The sequence below is a fragment of the Patiria miniata genome, unplaced genomic scaffold, assembly GCF_015706575.1.
Source record: "Patiria miniata isolate m_02_andy unplaced genomic scaffold, ASM1570657v1 HiC_scaffold_19, whole genome shotgun sequence".
NCBI lineage: Eukaryota > Metazoa > Echinodermata > Asteroidea > Valvatida > Asterinidae > Patiria > Patiria miniata.
Genome location: NW_024037057.1, coordinates 13,187,797 through 13,207,117, shown reverse-complemented (window position 1 = coordinate 13,207,117; position 19,321 = coordinate 13,187,797). Strand labels below are relative to the sequence as shown.

At 42.6% G+C, this 19,321-nt stretch overlaps 1 protein-coding gene across 1 annotated transcript; it reads right to left on the bottom strand.

The window, feature by feature from the left end:
* Positions 1–499: 499 nt before the first annotated feature.
* Positions 500–18,757, bottom strand: LOC119725442. The gene is made up of 7 exons (XM_038196849.1): positions 18,574–18,757; positions 12,613–12,789; positions 4,719–5,456; positions 3,886–4,209; positions 1,478–1,519; positions 1,034–1,192; positions 500–504 (listed from the first exon to the last, which is right to left on the bottom strand). Exons 1-7 carry the CDS (start codon positions 18,755–18,757, stop codon positions 500–502), a joined length of 1,629 nt encoding a protein of 542 aa, XP_038052777.1.
* Positions 18,758–19,321: the final 564 nt, after the last annotated feature.

Genomic DNA, 19,321 nt, shown 5'->3' with positions numbered 1-19,321 from the left:
CATATGGGGAAATTCAGTTTGAGAAAAAAAATCGCTGCGCGGTAACCCACGGTCGGAATTTTATGTGTTTGGTATTAAAAGATGCGCAAGACTCGACTGAGGCTTAAAAGTTTAATATGAAAGCTCGGGTCGGGAATTGTTTTTTGCAAGGGTATCGCGGAACAAGTTGAGAGGGGCGGATTCCGCCACGGCCCTTTAGGGTTAAGTCGCTTTAAAACGTCTGTTGCCGCGATGGTTTGTGCACAAAACACATTAATAATTATATCAGAGAACTACAGAGTCGGTGCAAAAGAAATTGACCAGAATTAATAACGAATTTAAAAAGCAATTAAATTTGATACATCAATAAAGCATGCATTAAACGAGCATGTCGTTCCACTCATTACAATAAATTATACAGAAATCGACCCACGTTATAAGAAGTTATGCTCGTTTTACTAAAATAACCTATTTTACAGTTTTACAGCTGACCATTATTTTTGTAAATGTTTTGAAGGTTTTAGGCTGATTGAGAACCAAAGATTACACACATGAATACGCATACAAATAAAATTGTAACAATTTTAGTCGAGTGTGAAACATAATTGTTCGGTAAGTTTTTGTTTTGGGGGGAACAAATCCAGTCTTTCTCTGAAATGATGATGGTGATTTTTGTCGGTTTTCCTTCACGAGTTTTCATTCATTGATGAAGGTAGGAAAACCGAAATGGTTCATTGTACTTAAACTATACATTTATTCATCAATGCATATCGGTAAACGATCAGTGGTGAGCAACTGAATTTTGTGGTACATGTATATGAAAATAAAGATAACTTATATGATTATAGTATGCAAATTACGTGAAATGATCACACAGATACTAGTCAATAAATAACCTGTACTGCATTCGTATGTTATTCACTTGGGGCCAGTATTTTTCTTGACCTGGACAACTTGTGTGATACTTTTTGTTTTTAGATTGATTTTGTTGTCCAACGATATCAATGAAAACAATTACCCATGTTCATACTTCCTGTCTGAAAAATGCGTTTACATCTGGCAAATAAAGGGATGATTTTGTTGATCCTCTGAGCAAGATTCACCGATGTTTGATGCGGTGGGGGATACGCCGAGTCGCAATACATTTCAGAGTAGTCGCCATCTTGGATTATGAACTGGGCTTCATGGTTTCCTACTTCCCGCAAGGAAAGACCTGTAACGTTCAGTTGAAAAGGAGGAAAGCCGATTGAGTAAAGTAGCAACTTGACTTGGATATGTTCCAAGGATTTTGTCACCGGGGTTTCTGACACTTGGTGGCGCTGTGCACAAATTTAGACCAGAGCCGTATATAGAGAGCGTTGGGACAACCTCAGACTGTTGAACCATAATGGCCGTGCAATACATTTCGGAGTGTTTTTAAAGATATAATGTTGTAATTTACAAAACAACTGATGGCCGTTCTGTTGATGTGAGAGTAAAAACACGGAATCCCACTTACCGATAGAACCATGGTCGCTTGTTCCGATATTCACTTGTTTGCCTTCAAATAAAAATATAATAAAAAAAAATGAAAACAGAAATGTCAAAATTCGACATAATTTGGGTTTCTGGGTTTCTCAAATTTACATGAATAATTCAGCGGCGGCGGAACGGGTTTGAAACGGGGGCCGAGGCATCACCAAAAAGGGGCACTTGCTCAGCCTATTTTTTTTTGCACATCCGTGCTGAAAGGTCGACACGTGTTTTTCACCGGACACTTGGCCTCCGTAAAATCAAATAGTGTTCCTGCATTGCATTACGCCTGAGGACAGACAACAAAAGGAGCACAAAGGGGCCATTGATCCTCGAACGAAGGTGCCTATTGTCCTCGAACGCAGGTTTGTGTGCTTAGTCTATGGGAGAGTGTTATATTACAGGGACAAAGGAAAACACAAAGCCAATCCTCGGAAGCATAGCAAAAAACGACTGTGAGTGTGTGGGGGGGGGGGGGGGGGGGGGGGGCTGGTACCATCTTCAACATAGGGTGCGCTCTTCAAAACTGATGATTATATGCTAACTATGCATTATGTGCCCCTGTGCCCCTTTTCAGGGCGTATTGTGTGGGTTTTGGGGGCTTTGGTTTTATATCTATACCATTATTGGGAAATGGTTACTTCTAAGAAATAGAAAGATACTTTAAGGGCTATTTTTTTATCTCGAAGGGGCACTTTTATGCTCGAGGCGAGGGGCACATTTATGGCCGCAAAAGGGGCACTTGGGAAAATCTGGGGGGGGGGGGGCAAATGCCCCTCCCAGCTCCCCCCCCCCCCCGGTTCCGCCGCCCCTGGAATAATTCACGCGGAGTCGTCTCCAATAGGGACCGTTCCACACAATGCCTCGTCCGCCATTTGAGTTAAAAGATTTATATGGGCGACTTAAGTAAAAAAATTCTAGTTCAGATATCCTAGACATTTAGAACAAATAAGATTGGGAAAATGGGACGGTGTTTCGTAGGTGACTGTATGTATCACTTAGAACATGACGGATGCCCGTTATTTTTATTTTCCAACGGATACAAATTGGATGGAAAAGTGGGCACTGTGCAATCGCTATACGTAAGGCCATGCCTGGGTTTGTGTCTCTGATCTCTATTATACAGAGTGGATAGTGTTTCTGGATGTGGGTGTGAAGTCACTGGGCGCCATTTTGACACTCCCTTCGGCCACGTAAAAGTGTATGCAAAGTCATAAAATAAATTTAACAATTTGAACAAATATTAATATGAGTAAAATAGCACTTGATGATCCAAAATCGCTTCCAAAACTTTTTTAAATATGTGTTTTTTATATACGGAGCCAGGCGTTGTGGGGCTTTTTAGGGAGCTTCATAATGGCCGCCGCGTGTGTGCGAGGGCGTCACGGTCTTGTGCAGACGCATATGGTCAAAGCGTTATCCAGTCAGTATAATATAGATCAGTGGTTTGTGTGGAACGCCCATAGCGCTATATTTATTTAATATAGCTTCATGGGAACGCCTGACCTCGGCAACGCGTGACCTCAAAATGACGCGCGAAGCCAAAATGAAAACGACGTCGAGTCGAGTTATGCAACCGTCACAGATTCAAAGGTAAATGACGCAGCGCAGCAAAGCTCGCCCGTCGTACGATCCGAGTGCAAACGTGATGCAGAAAGTCGTGGGACCATTGGTTTTTTTTTTCAATGCAAGTGATGGATATTAATTTTCAACTAATTTCTTTTTTTTAAGCATGGCGGGTCGCGGAATGAAACATAGTTTATAACCAGAAAAACCGGGCACTATCCGAGATTGTCGACGAAACGCATTCGGCAAACTTTGGACATTTTCGGAAACGGGAGGCATTCGTCACGTGCCCTGACATATAGTGTAGCGATTACCCGACTTAAAATTCATCAGAAATAGACTGTATTTTTTTTTTTTAACAAGGCATATCTGGGCCTCAACAGCTAGAAACATTATTAATTAATAGAGACTGCTGATGGCTTGTCGCCCAGATAGCGATTCACCTCACTCTTGAAGCTGGCCAGATTCCCGTTAGTGGGTATGTGGACAGGAAGGGAGTTCCATATTCTGGCAGTAGATATGGTAAAATAGGACCTGGTCTGGGAACAAGACTACGTATTCACAGCATATTGATGATTGAGGCTCAACTGCCTTCGTAAATGTTTCAGATACGATTTGCAGTTTGGCATCGTACAATTCTAAATGTAACAACATTCTTAATAAATATATATATATATATCACTAATATAGGAAAAGCCATTTTTAATTAATAGTCCACAGTTTGTCAATCTGAATTATATAAGAAACCGAGTGCTTATAGGCCACTTGATGCTAACTTAAAAATGAATTAGTGAAAAAGTTGTCCGTAAAGCTCTTTATGTGGAATACCTTGATAGATGAACATTGACACCTTGTCGCGTAGACGATACGAATGGGCCGTGCAGGCCACTAGAGCGCCCTCAAGCGGCAAACCGTGGCTGAGATCAATCTCAAGAGTCGAGTGAATGACGCATCTAGAAGCATTCACTGCCTGAATTGTGTAGCCGGCTCCCGCTGCGGCTTCCAAATGCTCAGAACTCATGTTGTTGTGGTTGCTCTCGTGGAGCAAACTCCAGGTGATGACGTCACCGTCGGCCGTGCAGTTAAAACGGATTGCGCTGTCAGTGATACCGTAGTGGGTCATTGTGAAGTTGATGATCCTAGGGCGCCAATCTACACAAAGATAAAACAAGGAAAACACGGAACTCTTAAAGTGCAAACAACACCAACCCACAGCAAACCACAATAACAACAACAACAATAACCACCACAAAAGCAACTGCAGCAGCCACATCAACCAGCACCATAACGATAACAACTACCCCTACCACCACTTCCACCACAGCCACAACCACCACGACCAAAAGCCATAACATCCACAACCACCACAGCAAACTTAACCACAACCACCAAAACGATATAGCAACCACAACAAACCACCACAGCAACAAATGTAACATAAGCAAAAGCAACAGCAACTGACAACAACAGCGATAACAACAGCAACAACAACACAACAACAGCAACATCAACACCAACAGCAAAAGTAACAAACAACAATTAATCACAATCTTTCGCAAGAATGCCATCTTGATTTTGTTTGTCGACAGAAATTGCCCCTAAAATACATTTCTTGATAAAATCTTAGTAAATGCCACAAATGTATCAATAGGGATACGTACCTATAGATCCACACTTGTACAAGTTTGCTATCTGTTGTGAGCCCAGAAGACCGTCAAACACAACCAGATTGCTGTATGCCGCAGAGCCACCGTAGGTGTCAACAGAGTATGTGCCAGCACATGTATTTGACATGCCGATGTAAAGATGAGTGCACCCGTCCGATTGAGTTATAGATTGGTTCTCCGTCACGTCCGCATTGACCGTCTCCCCATTGACGAATAATTGCAAGTCTGTGCCCCGCGTGTCTGACAAGTCCGCCGTGAATGCGAGGTGGAACCACTCGTCAAGCGGTATCTTACTTTTGTCATACCTACGATGGACCCTAAATTGTTCGGACTTTGCCGTGAACAAGAATCTCTGAGTGTTGGTATCTTCTTTATACGCGAAAGCTATTCCTCTGGCCTGACCAGTCTGTCCCCCAGAGCTCAAGTAATACCAGCTGTCTTTGTTCACAGACACCGGCGTGTCGATTTTCAACCAAATGGACCAGGTCACACTTTCAGACTCACACAGTCCAGGGTCTGAGACACAACTCCCTGCAAAGTCTCCGAGATCTAAGAAGGACCCAAGTGGTGCGTGCACTGCGCATGGCTGTTCCACTAGTCCTGGGCCGGGAACCATTTGAGCAGTCCCCACCACTTGATAAACCTCGCTATCCACCACTTGGTTATTCTCGCACGGAGTGACGTCACTCGTTTGGCCGAAGGGTAGGTCCAGAATTGGTTCCAAGTCTGAAACTGAAATATAAACCCGAGTAAAACGGGATGGGCTTAGAGTTGGCAAGAATTGTGTCCCAGGCAAAACTTCATTTACTGTTTCATCCTAAAAGTAATTAAGGGACCCATGTATACGCGGACGCTAGATCATCCTGTAAAACAGTCTTTGGTTGGGCTGTTGGCCGCAATCGGTCGATCTGCGCAATCGGTGGATTGCGTTGCGCGATTGGTCGATTCTGTAGGATATCTCGGACTTTACTTATAGTACCTTTGAATCTTCCAGAGCCGCGAATAAGAAAGAAGTTAAGAAGTTAGACTGGTGGCAGCGCGATCGACCGACATCGTCATGATCGACCGATAGGGTCGATAATTTAACAGGGGCGTGTTTCGCGGAGAAAAAAAATAAAGGTCTATTATCCGTTCGATGTACAGAACACTGGGCTCTTAGGCCTTTTGTTTTAACATATTTAACAAATGAATATGAACATTTAAAAAAAAAAAAAAACAGGAACCGATCAGGTCATTATGGCGTCACTTCGGGTTGTGAATACTAATAACATTATCTCACTTCCCACAACGTTTTATGACGATTCATCCAACCCTTATATGTGTATCAAAACATCTCATTTTTAAGGAGTAAAGTTCATAATACAATAACGTTTGTCCAAAAGGGCACGGTTAAAGTGAGCAGAAGTCATTTAATCCTAAGCATACTCAATTAAGCAAGATTCTGCATAGTGCAAGTGAACATTTGGGGTAATGGTAAATATTTTAAATCGTCCGTGACATTTGACCTTATTTTCTGATTATGATTCAGAAACTCTCGTTTAATGTTCACATAGAAGTATACAAATATCAATTATTCAAATTGTTTAAACAGACATTGTTTAAACAGGGAAATTTTCGATTCAGTTAAAGTATCATCAGATTTGTTTTGTTGACAGTGTTGAGTATTGTTCGTCATGCCGTGGATCCTCTTTTCAACGAAAAACCGACCAGCAGCCTTAGATTTGGGTATGTACCAAGGTTTCCGATCTTTCTTATATCAACATTTTATCTCCTTAGGGCAGTTTAGCACCGGATGAATGCCTACCACCAGCAGGGAACATTAGTATCGCTTGACTTAACGACTTGTTTGGCATGCGTGAATCATTTTTCAGTGGCCTAAATGCACCTTTAGATATTTCAGAAATTCTATATCAAACGTAATATTGTTTTTCGTCAGGTGATGAACCCATGTTTCCTTTCTTTGATCATTGAAATTGATGCACAAACATGAAATAATGAATTTATCGAACTGTGCTTGTACATGTTACATGTATGGGGTTTCCAAAAGGAAGACCCAGCAGGAATTAAACTGTACTGTTTGTGGACTGGCCTCCTGTGGTGTAACTGATTGCCTTAAGGAATTAACCAGATAATGTTACACTGGGATCAGTCAAAGATAAACATCGAAAGCCTGGTATGAAAAGGGCCTAGGGTTTTAAAAGGGAAATTCACCTCATGCATGTCTCAGATTTTACTTTCCAAAGTTTGCATTATCATCAGAAGGTATACTGAAACATCCTAACACAGCAGCCGAGGTTTTTTATTCGGCGAAGCGCGTGCAAGCGTTGACACGACGCACACTCGCGCGCGGAGTTATAATTCGTCAGATCGGTATCGCGTAGCTGCAAAAGTGCAATACTTTTGTGTCTAACTCAAAAAGTACTGAGCAGCTCTCGCTCCAATAACGACCAATCGGTACACAAATGCCTTAGCAATCCAGCCATACTCTTTATTTGGCCCAAAACGGTGATAATGTGTACGAAATTATGCAATTTATGACAAATGATACCGAAAACAGTTGCACTTTTGTACACGTGCAAGTTGTGTTTCACGCTCACATAGCGGCCGTTTTTGGTGCCTTTTTGTTTTATGCTAATGTAAATTTTACATACTCATGCGCAAAAGTGTCATTATGATTTCAGGCAGAAACCGCAATATAACGGCAACTTCAGCTCCAACAATCGCCAGAATAGCGGAAACTTTTGCTGTGAGTCGTAAATATTCTTTTCTCTGATGATACGTTGTTGTTTCAGTACATAACAGTAAGCCAATGAGTAAAGTCTCACACATATTTCAATAAGCACACTTTGGGTTACAGTTTGAACAGAAAATCCCTGAATAAAATGAAATTTCTTGGGTATGTTCATGATAAGTTGTTCTATGCATGTACCGAGTTGCACAATTGTTTGTCCCCCCCCCCCGGGCTGAGAGATGGTCAAAATAACCCGGCCCTTTTATGGTTAAGTAATATCAGCCACACAAGGCTTTGAGGATGAAAATACTTTTTTCAAATATCCAATTGATGTGCATTTTATATATGAAACGTTTGTAGCCAGAATTTGTAAATTTTACCCAGTCTTCTCTTTAACGTTATTTTTGTTTGATATTCATTTGTCATTTGTACGCAATTTGATTTGAAAATGTCATTCACTCATCGGCTGTCACTCATTATGAGTATGACGTCGGCAACGATTCTTGTGTGAGTTTATCCCAATTCTGTGGGCGCAGGTTCTTCCGCAGAGGCGGCACGTGGGAAGGTGTTCTCCCTGCTGGTTGCAAGTGGCTCGGCGACGACTGCGCTCAAGGGTTTCAATTTCCAGTCTGTTTTCCACTTCCCTTGCAGCGTTGGTGATTCGGCGTCGCCACTCTGAGCGGTTATTGGCAGCAGCTTCCCATGTGGCAGCGTCAATATTGCCGGCTACGAGGTGGCGTTTAATACAGTCTCCATAGCGCAGCTTTGGCCTGCCGACTCCTCTTCTGCCTTCCTTCAGCTCACCGTAGAGCACAGCTTTCGGGAGTCTGATGTCATCCATCCGGATGACATGTCGGGACCACCGCAGTTTGCTTTTTGTCAGCAGTGCTTCAACGCTGGGCATATTGGCACGCCTGCGTATTTCAACGTTAGTGATCTTATCTTTCCAGCTGATGTTCAGCAGTTGTCTTAGATGGGACATCTGCACTCGTTGAAGTCGATGTATGTGTCGTCTGTACAATGTGTACGTCTCGGATGAATAGAGGAGGCAGCTCAGAACAACGGCTCGGTAAACCTTGCATTTGGTGGGGAGTCGGATGCCCGGACGATTCCACATACGTTTTTTGAGTTGTCCGAATGCGGTGGCTGCAGAGCTGACTCTCTTCTCCACTCTTGGTGAGGCCAAGGCTGCTGGCTGCTGTATGGAATGTATCTAGCATGCACTGCAGTTCTGCTTCTGAGTGCGAGAAAATGGCTGAGTAATCAGCGTAAAGGAGCATCCTGGCGCAGACAGTCCTGGTTTTGGTTGCAGCCTTTAGCCGCCTCAGATTGAACAGCTAACCATCACTGCGGGTTTGAGATAAACTCCACCATCCGAGGGACAAAGCTCTAGAACAGCAGCCAAGTAAAGAGCGAAGAGGGAAGGCGCTAGAACGCATCCCTGCTTTACCCCCTGCCTGACTGTGAACTTCTCGGAGTAGGAGCCAGTTAACGACACCTGAAACATCATTTCATTGTGCAGTAGAGAGATGAGCCTGGTGAAACCTGGGGGACAGCCATAGCGTTGTAGAAGAGCCCATTGACAATCTCTATTCACCGTGTCAAAGGCCTTCGAAAAGTCAATGAAGACCATGTACAAGGGCATATTCTGCTTCATGGCCTTCTCTTGCAACTGACGTAAGGTGAATACCATGTCAATAGTTGACCTAGAGCTACGGAATCCACATTGTGATTCAGGTAGGTTGGCATCCAGAATGGGTTGTATCCGCTTAAGGATGACCTTTCCTAGAACTTTTCCTGCTAAAGCAAGCAGGGAAATACCACGGTAATTGCCGCAGTCTTGTCGGTTGCCCTTTTTCTTGTAGACGGGGATGACTATGGCATCTTTGAAGTCCTATGGATCTTCTACTCGGTCCAGATGGCTGACAACACATCAAGGAGCCCTTGCAGCATGTGATCTCCTCCTTCTTGGTAGATTTCGGCGGGGATGCCATCCAATCCAGGAGACTTGTTTCTTGCGAGGCTTTTCACTGCGGTTTTGACTTCATCAAGCCTCAGCTCGTCGTCTGCACTGTGTAGAGTTGGCCGTTGTGGGATCCTCTCAAAGACCGAGTAATCTGCGTTAGAGCTCTTGTTGAGGAGTTGGTTAAAATGGACCTTCCACCTCTCCAAGATTTCAGATCTTTCTGTCAGGAGAGTTGATCCGTCAGTGGCAAGCACTGGGTTAGACTGGGCTCCTTGTGGTCCGTCTTGAGAGCTTGGAAAAAGCCTCGAGTGTCGCCTGCATCTGCAAGAGCCTGCATCTCTTCAGCCTTGACATTCCACCAATTATCTTCCATGCGTCGAAGCTCTCGCTGTAGGCGGGCCTTTGCTTCTTTGAAGGTAGCTTTGGTCTTCAAGCAATGGGGTCTAGAGAGATAGGCTTGCAGGGCTTTACACTTGGAATGGATTAACTCAGTGATGTCACCTTCGCAATCATCGAACCAATCGGCGTCCTTGCGTTTAGGGTGGCCAAGGGCTTTCTCTGCTTCAGTGTACAAGCAGTGTTTGTAGTGCTGCCACTTGGCGTCTGCGTCACTGTCTGGTGTTATGGTAAAGTTCTGGTGAAAGGCAGTCTGTAGACCCGAGCATGAGGATTCGTTGCACAGCTTCTTGATGTCCAGTTTCTTCAGAGGCTTAGGTGCTGTTCGCTTCCTGGGTTTGTGAATTGGGAGCTTCATTCGACATCTGATTGGTGGAGCACTCTGCTCCTCTCATGGCTCTTGTGCGACAGACATCCTTCATGGCACTCTGGCTGACAAAAATATAGTCGAGGAGGTGGCAGTGGCCTGATCTTGGATGTTTCCAGGAGTAGAAGTGCTTGTCCGGGACGTCAAAGAAGGTGTTTGTTATGCTCAAATTGAACTCTTTGCAGAGTAATAGGAGCAGCTCGCCATTAGCGTTGAGGTTGCCACGTCCATGCTTGCCTAGGACTCCATGCCACGTAACCTTGTCACTTCCGACCCTTGCGTTAAAGTCTCCGAGAACAATGATGATATCCGTCCGGGGTACGTTATTGAGCGTTGCCTTGAGTTGTGAATAGAAGACATTGTAACATATAGATTTGGCTATAGTCTTTGGTTTGTTTGACTATACTCTATAGGTTAGGATAGGGTAGCTGTGGCTAAGAGCAGGATGAACAGATGACTACGAAGACTATACAAAGACACACTGGTAATGACTATGAGCTCAGCTATATGGAAAACTGGTTTATTTTCAAGAACTCAATATTCTACCGGTATTGTGTATGTACAGAACTATAACCTCAGACCATACGGCTGCATCAGCTTATGGGTATGGCTGGGTACTACATGTAGAATACGGAAGTTGGAGACAGAAGACAGAGGTTCTGAAGAGTTTTGTATGAAGAAGACTGGCCAGAGCATAGGGCTGAATCAGCTTATGGCTATGCCTCTGGTTTCCCAGGGAGAAGAAGAAGAACTCAATGAAAGTGGGAAAATGTGGACATTTTATACAGTTTCAGAGGGACCACTTGGAGTGAAAATAGGAGATGATGTCATATAAGGAAAACATAACTTATATGACATCATTTCTGAGTAAAGGCAGACTGACCACAGACTGACGTAATGGTCAGTCTGGGGGAGTACCCTTATGAGGTCACTTTCCCCTGTGCAAGGGTCAAATCACAGTCTTGGTATGCTGTGGGTGTATTGCTTGGAAAAGAGTGACGTGAAGACCTTGGGTGTAATGTGGAACACCTGTTGTGAGAATGGTAGTATGTGTGTTCAGGGACAGTCTAAATTTCCGTCTTACAACATGACTGTCTGCTTGAGCGCTGGTTAACGTTGGAGCATATATGCTTATGAGGGTGACATGAGTTGTGTAGGACACTGCAAAACGAAGGATCATCATTCTGTCAGAAACTGGCTTCAGGAGTTCGTCAAGCTGAGAAAGAAGACGGTTGGAGATTGCAAACCCCGTCTCGGACGTGCCTTGAAATCGTGAGCCATGAAAGAACACCAGACCAGAAGAGAGTGTGGGACTTTTCTTTCCTCTCTCCTGTGTCGGAGAACCTTATCTCTGACAAAGCGGCAATATCAATTCTGTAGGCTTCAAGTTCCTTGCAGAGAAAGGTTGTCTTCCTCCGTGGGAGTTTCAGGTTATTGTCAAGTAAAGAGCGCATGTTCCAACATGCGAGTTGAAATTTTCGTTTGTGTTTGTACTTGCACCCACATGAATGGAGACCCGCTGACCGTGCGTTGCCAGCCAGGTTAATAAGGGTGAGCCTTGTTTACCTCACATGTTCTAGAGGCGTCCTCGGATTGAGGCAGGCGGGGCCTCCCTAAGTAGGGCCGCCTCGTCGCCCTGGAAGGAACTTGCAACACTATCACCCTGTTATGTTGCACGACCATCACTCCAGAGCCGCACAAGTGCAAGTTACTTGCTACCAGCTTCCAGCTTCTCGGGCCTGCTGGCACCGCAAGAGGACTTGTCAGTTGAGACTTGTTGCCGGTTGGCCGGCGCAGAAATTTCAAGTAGGATGAGCGTTGAGCGGGTACTCATCCCACTCACTGGATCACTGTCTGGGGGTTCCAGCGGCAGGAGAAGCTCCGGACGGCATGGCCAGGCAGTGATTGCCCCGCAGTGTCAGACTTCGCTGATGAGTCCCACCTGGCCACTACTGAGATGACGTCCCAGATGCCCAGCTGGAGTCCCTGTTGGCCGTTGCTGCAATATTGTTGTAGATGCCCAGCAAGGAGATCCACCACCTGCTGCCGTGGTTTCGCAGTGGCTGACATGGCACCAGGGCGTGTCCACACACCGGTGGGCCTGGACACCATGTCTCTGGGGACCACTGCAACTCCGAGATCCCTTGTAGATTCAGCCTGGGGTCGCAAGACACCAAGTTACCGTGTGTTGCCACGAGGAGGCACTGCAAGAGTCTTGGTGGCGGAAAGGCTATGTACTGGCAGGGGAGATTTACGCACTTGGCTCCCTTTTCGCCCCGAAACGGGGCTAGCCAGCGGCAGCAGCAGAAGGTAGAAAGCGGGGTGTGCAATGCTAACTACGACTACACTTGACGCATCACACACACCCTGTGGTAACCTACACAACAATGAAAATGTCATTACAAGAATATAAATGGTACCGACTTACCCGTGGTGTTCATGGCATGTGTATCTAGCCAAATGAATGACGGTACATCAAATCCAGTCGCGTACTTGAACATGTCATCAGCGAACTTCGAAATGAATAAGATGTCATCAGGGCTTGTTACCGTTGCAAGGGAGCCATTTCGACCGTGATAGTTGAGACGCTGACAGAATGCCTTAGCTTCCGTGTGCGACAAAGGAGAGTAATACCTGTAACATTTGCTTTTGTTCTCCGTCCACTGAAAATTGCACGGCGAACAAGCTGCTTGAGCAAAATCGACAAAATCCGCGGTAAGCACGACCGCCAGCATTACCAAAATTGCCATGTTCAGCGTCCACGAAGTTCTGGCTATGTGATTGGTGATCGCCAGTGCACCCGAAGCAGCATACAGCGTTTAACATAAAACGTGTAGTCAGTATATTTTAACCTTGAGAAGAAAAACCATGACATCATGACCCATGACATCATGACGACGCCACATGACTCATGATGACACATGACGTCAGATGACCCCTAACTACATCATGATGACATTATGATGTCACATGACCCAACGGACGACTTGACACTTCTAGTTGAACGCACGACGGTCAAAGCAAGTTCACATCTTTTAACAATTTCAAATTACAAGACACTTACGGTTTCAACAGGGAGGCGGTCACGTTTATATTGCACATTATATCAAAAACTACAGACTCTGTATTATTCTATCAGTTCCCGTAAATATCCAAAGCAGATCTCTCTTAGTTGATTTTTATATTGATTTTCAGAGATTCAATCTAGAAATCTTTGGTCGCTTGTAATCTGATACTTGTTGACGTCATCATGACGTCAATACCAGAAAGCTGGAGAGCTATGTTAACTGTGCTATTTGAAGTGAAAATCTGGATTATATATCTCGCGGTTGATTTTTCAGCATTTATATAAGGTTTAAAGCAAACCCACGGAAACAGGGGGGGGGGGTGCTGTGGGTACTGCAGCACCCCCAACTTTTTGGATGGGGAAGCTGGAATATACTAAGACATCCCCTACTCCCGGGCACAAATGTATTCCAGCCAGCAGTGTTCTACTACGATGAAATTGCGCCAGTACGCTCTAATATCTCCTTCTTGCTCTAATAATTTGTTCGTTGTTAGCGTTGCCGCGGCTAAGCGTGGCGCTACGGAGGTCTAGCGCAAACACTTTAAAATATACAGAGGAGGTTTTTCAAATCCTCAGGCAGTGCCTGAAATCGTGGCGCCAGTGGAGTTATGCTGATTGACCCAAAAGCAATAACATCGGCCATGAAAATGCAATAACACCGGCCATGAAAATGGTGGCAAAGTTGTTTATATGCTGCCACGAATTGTATATACTACAATAAGGACGGCATTAGCAACTTGCGCATAGCGTCAGTGGAGTTACGCCATGATGGATGCACACAAGTAATAACATCGGCCATGACAATGGTGGCAAACTTGTTTAAACTAGTCATGCTTTAGCTCCCAATTCCAGTGCATTTTCGTTTTAATTAAAAAGCTATCGATACTTGACAAATTTGTTTATGCTTGCCAGGAATTGTACGCGCTTTTTCTTTCGATCTTTCAATAGGGGAAAATGTGCATAACACCAGCCTTTCCCCTGAAGATTCATGCTACGGTTACACATACAATCGCAACCTAACAGGAATGGGACCAGCTTTCATTTTAACTACCCATGTATTTTCGTTTTAATAAAAAAAGCTATTCATGCTTTACCCTCTGCAAGTTTTTCCTCATAAAACTAGACCGATAAAATATCCTCGACTCGCCCAAAACTTGCAATCTGCCGATCATAAAGATGAATTTGGTCCTTTAGTCTTTTATATTTGCCATTTCCTGTTTCAAACAAATAAATGACTGCAAATATAATTAGAGCTAGCTACATCGTTTGTTGAGTTATAACTATTTTATTGGCCATTGAAGTTGTGAATATTTCATCCGTTTTCATTGGAACCATTTGTTTTAAGTTGAGCAAAAAAACAATCGTTTTAAGTTTTATCAGTTTCAGTATACTTTTGTGTACACTGATGACATCATCAGTTAAGATCCAAACTTAATATTGATTTAGGTCAGACAGAATAAACGTTCGTCATACAGTGAAAATAACTTTTGAAAAAAAGGAAACTATAATGAATATTTACGTGTGTTTTACTAACACTTAACTTCCTGTTCCAATTTGATTTTAAATGAAAGAAAACTGATCATTTACAAATTCTCCCTACAATAACTTCCAGTACGATGACGTCATGATTCTGAAACCTCACATAGTCATTTGAGACTGTGCAAAGGACATTTTGGGGTAATTTGGTAAAACTGTGATAATTAAATTCAAATTTCTTCTATCTTCGACGTCCTTTGAAGTAATGAAGTCATCATGGCATTTTTTGTGCTTGACATTCCTTACTGATTATGTACATAAAATGCTTCCAGTTTCAAGTTAAATTAAATTTTCACTTCTGATGAAACCGGAAATAAAGGCTAAACGCCTAAGTGCCCGAAAATTCAAAATACTGCTCTAGACAATGTCTTATTGATCACATAATAGCGAGAACGGTACTCCACTCCTGTGAAAAATTACAGTTCAAAGTATGTTTTTAAAATGTTTTGTTAAATCCATTGTAATTCAGTTTTTAACTGCGATAATGGATTGAAATAAACCAATATGAATGAATGAATGAATGAATGAATTAAATCTCAATTGTAATTTAAAACCCGATGATGTCATGATGACGTAACCACATTTTTACAGGTTCACACTAGGTTTTATCATCGTCCGACAAACCGTTTGGAAAAAATTTCTACAATTCACCTAACGTTTACCTTGCGGTAGCCCCGGAAGTAAAGTTTGAGCGACTTCACGTACACGACCAAAAAATGTAATCAATTTATTAATGATCTATCTGATTACAAAATAGAAAAACCATTGATTATTTTGTTCAAGGGTTTTAAGTAAAAAAAATTGGTAACGCTTGTAATTTGACAACCGATGACGTCATCTTATGACGTCAGAGTTATGTGCACCACTTGGGGTCGGGGATGACTTTAAAGGTCTTTTCATTGTAACTTCCGGTCTGGGGACGACATGAATCTTTCTCCCCTCAACTTTTTTTCTGAGCATGAAGCTGACGAAACACATCAATTATAAAGTGATTTAAGCAAACTTTGCCACACACATCAACTGATCATCCATTTTAAGCATTTTCAACCTGCCACAAGAGGGCGCTCTAACATCTTATGACGTCGCCTGTATTTCTTTGGTAAAGTACAACCTAGCCAGAAACTAATGTCGTAGAAAACAAGTGCACTTTTTTTTCCAATTTTAAATTCTTAGGCACTTCCAGTTTGACTGGAAGGAAGGATCACGTACCTTGGCTCATACCAGACAAAATAAAGATCCTAGATACATGTATCAATTTCCGCAAACGACAAGTTCCGATATTTCATGGTTGATTTTACATTGATTTTCAAAGATTGAATCTAGAAATTCTTAACGTGACGTCACGTGACCCATGATAACGTCATTATGACGTCACTCTTCGGGACACATCTTTGCTATAGGGACTATGACTATGGTAACTTTGAAAGATGTATAATAAAGATAAACGCCGAAAGTGAAGGGCGGGAAAAAAAGGAACAAAAAGAACAAAGAAGAAAAAAATCAAAGCAAAAAGAAAGACTTTTTCGCAAATATGCGGAAAAGCCAAAAATCATAACGCAAAGAAAGGCTTTTTCGCAAATTTTCGAAAAAGCCAAGTATTTAGTTGGACTGCTACGTTTTCTAGGGAAAATAACATTGTGTGCTTCGTTAAAGGCCAACTCATTCGCTACACAAATAATGCTGGGTTGATGATTGTTGTAGCATCTAAAATAGTAAGGTCCTGATATTCTGATAAGAAATCACATGTTTTGGGCCCTGATAATGGCAAAATATAAGCGTCGTTTAGGCATATACTGCATTGAATGCCGTCAATCGAAACAAATTTGACATGAACAATGTTAACTTGTAAAAAAATTGCATGCGGTATCAATCATTCATCCAAAGATACAGAATACATGGTAGGCCTACCATGGAAGATGTAAAGATAAATGATAGATAGGTGTCTTAAGGGCCCATGTAACGTATTATGCAATCATTAAAAATACACCTTTGTGTCCAATTTAACAAGTTTTTTAATATGCATTTTGCCCACACCTTTCATTACCACATTGTTTATTGACTTGGCTCTCCCCAGGACCAAATTGTTTGCTCAGTCATGCGGAAATCACTAGAACGTGAAAAAAATTACCACAAGTCGAAAACTCACATTTTCCAACCCAGATTTTCATTGCTAAAGAGTGATTAAAATCATAGGTGTTGTGTGTAAAGTTTGTTCTTTAAACCTTACTCTTTTATGTAAAAATGAAGTCCATATGTGCAAATATAAGAATATTATGCCTTTTTGTCCATCTGGTCCCGTTTATCAAACTACAAGATATCATTACATGACCAAATGGCGCTCCATACCTCAAATTGTGATTGGATACTTCTGAAGCACTTTTCTATTTTTTTTTGGAATGGTAACAATATGAATAAACTGCACCATTAGAACGATCCGAAAACACTCTTTCAGCTGGTATGTGGTTAATGTATGGGCGGCCAAACATATCAACATGCCGCCTTTCTGAAAAGTAGTAAGTATATTTGTGTTTAGGGTGTTCTGTGTGTTGTTTCCTGGTCGACTAGAGTCGCCCATGGGAATCAGCAGGGGGTAGTTCTTGTCGACAAAAGTCGCCAAAATGGTAAGTTAAAGGCCGTTTTGGTGCCTTTTTGTTTTTTATGCTGATGCAAATTTTACATATTCATGCGCAAAAGGGTCATTATGATTTCAGGTAGAAACCGCAATATAACGGCTACTTCAGCCCAACATTCGCCAGAATAGCGGAAACTTTTGCTGTGAGTCGTAAATTGTCTTTTCCCTGGAGATTCGTTGTTGTTTCAGTACATAACAGTAAGCCAATGAGTAAAGTCTCACACATGTTTCAATAAGCACACTTTGGGTTACAGTTTGAACAGAAACCCCCTGAATAAAACAGTGTCTTCTTGATATGACATCACAGCAAGAGCGCCCTCATTTATCAGGAAACCATGGACATTTTTTAATGTGTATAAACAAGTGCATTTTTTAATTAAAAAATTACCAAAAGATATATTTTCCACACATTTCAGAGGAGTAGAAAGTTTGACAAAATAATGTTCCCATGTAAGATCACGTCACCCTTTACAGAAAAAATCAATGAAAATGTATCAGAAATTAATGTAGTTTGCACGGTTTTGCACGGGTTTTTTTCCAGAGTCAAGGTCACAGTTTCATTAACCCTACAGGGGCCGGGGGCGGTATCCACCCCCCCCCGCCCCGGAACTTTCCGCTATAGCCTTGAATTCTTTTTTTTTCGCGACCCGAACTTTTTAGCCTCAAGCCTTGCGCATCTTTTGATACCAAAAACTTAACAATAGGACCACGGGTTGCCGCGCAGCAAAACATTTTCCGGCGCTACGCGCCGTGGAAACTGAATGTCCCCATATACCTATAAGCAGAATTATCGTTCGTGCATATGAATAATTAATTATCCATAATTCCAAAACCCTTTGACCTATAGTAAAGAAATTTCTTGGGTATGTTCATGATAGGTTGTTCACCCCCCCCCCCCCCGGGCTGAGAGATGGTCAAAATAACCCGGCCCTTTTAGGGCTAAGTAACATCCGCCACAAAACGCTTTGAGGATGAAAATACTTTTTTTAAATATCCAATTGATGTGCATTTTATATATGAAACGTTTGTATCCAGATTTTGTAATTTTTACCCAGTCTTCTCTTTAACGTTATTTTTGTTTGATATTCATTTGTTACTTGTACGCAATTTGATTTGAAAATGTCATTACAAGACTAAAAATGGTACCGACTTACCCGTGGTGTTCATGGCATGTGTATCTAGCCAAATGAATGACGGTACATCAAATCCAGTCGCGTACTTGAACATGTCATCAGCGAACTTTGAAATGATTAAGATGTCATCAGGGCTTGTAACGGTTGCAAGGGAGCCATTTCGACCGTGATAGTTGAGACGCTGACAGAATGCCTTGGCTTCCATGTGCGACAAAGGATAAGAGTAATACCTGTAACATTTGCCTTTGTTCTCCGTCCACTGAAAATTGCACGGCAAACAAGCTGCTTGACCAAAATCGACAAAATCCGCGATAAGCACGACCGCCAGCATTACCAAAATTGCCATGTTGAGCGTCCACGCAGTTCTGGCTATGTGATTGGTGATCGCACTCGAGGCAGCATACAGCGTTTAACAAAAAACGTGTAGTCAGTATATATTAACCTTGAGAAGAAAACAAACGCATCGATCGGACCCACTGTGAGGCTATGAAACCGAAGCGGGAGATTCCACTGACGAAAATTAGAGGGTCGGATTTTAGAAATTAGTGGCGATTTTTGTATCGAGAAATGATTAAAAGAAAAACATGACTTTATTGTCAACTGATACATGTACGTGTATACAACTGTAGGCAGGGTCGGGTTATGCAATAGGCACAGTCGGCACTGTACCTAGGGCCTACGAGCAATTCGGGGCTGACAAACAACTTAAGGGCCCATGAAAATACCTCATGGACTTGGCCAACGTCTCGAAAATGGCTGCAGTCTATTA

Excerpts from the sequence above, each read along its gene's own strand:
- LOC119725442 (XM_038196849.1), bottom strand. The coding sequence starts at position 18,757 with ATGGAAGCCAAGGCATTCTGTCAGCGTCTCAACTATCACGGTCGAAAT. Across the intron at positions 12,790-18,573 it reads ACATGCCATGAACACCACGG|CTAAGGCATTCTGTCAGCGT; the intron begins GTAAGTCGGTAC and ends CGCACACGGAAG. Across the intron at positions 4,210-4,718 it reads GTACAAGTGTGGATCTATAG|ATTGGCGCCCTAGGATCATC; the intron begins GTACGTATCCCT and ends ATCTTTGTGTAG.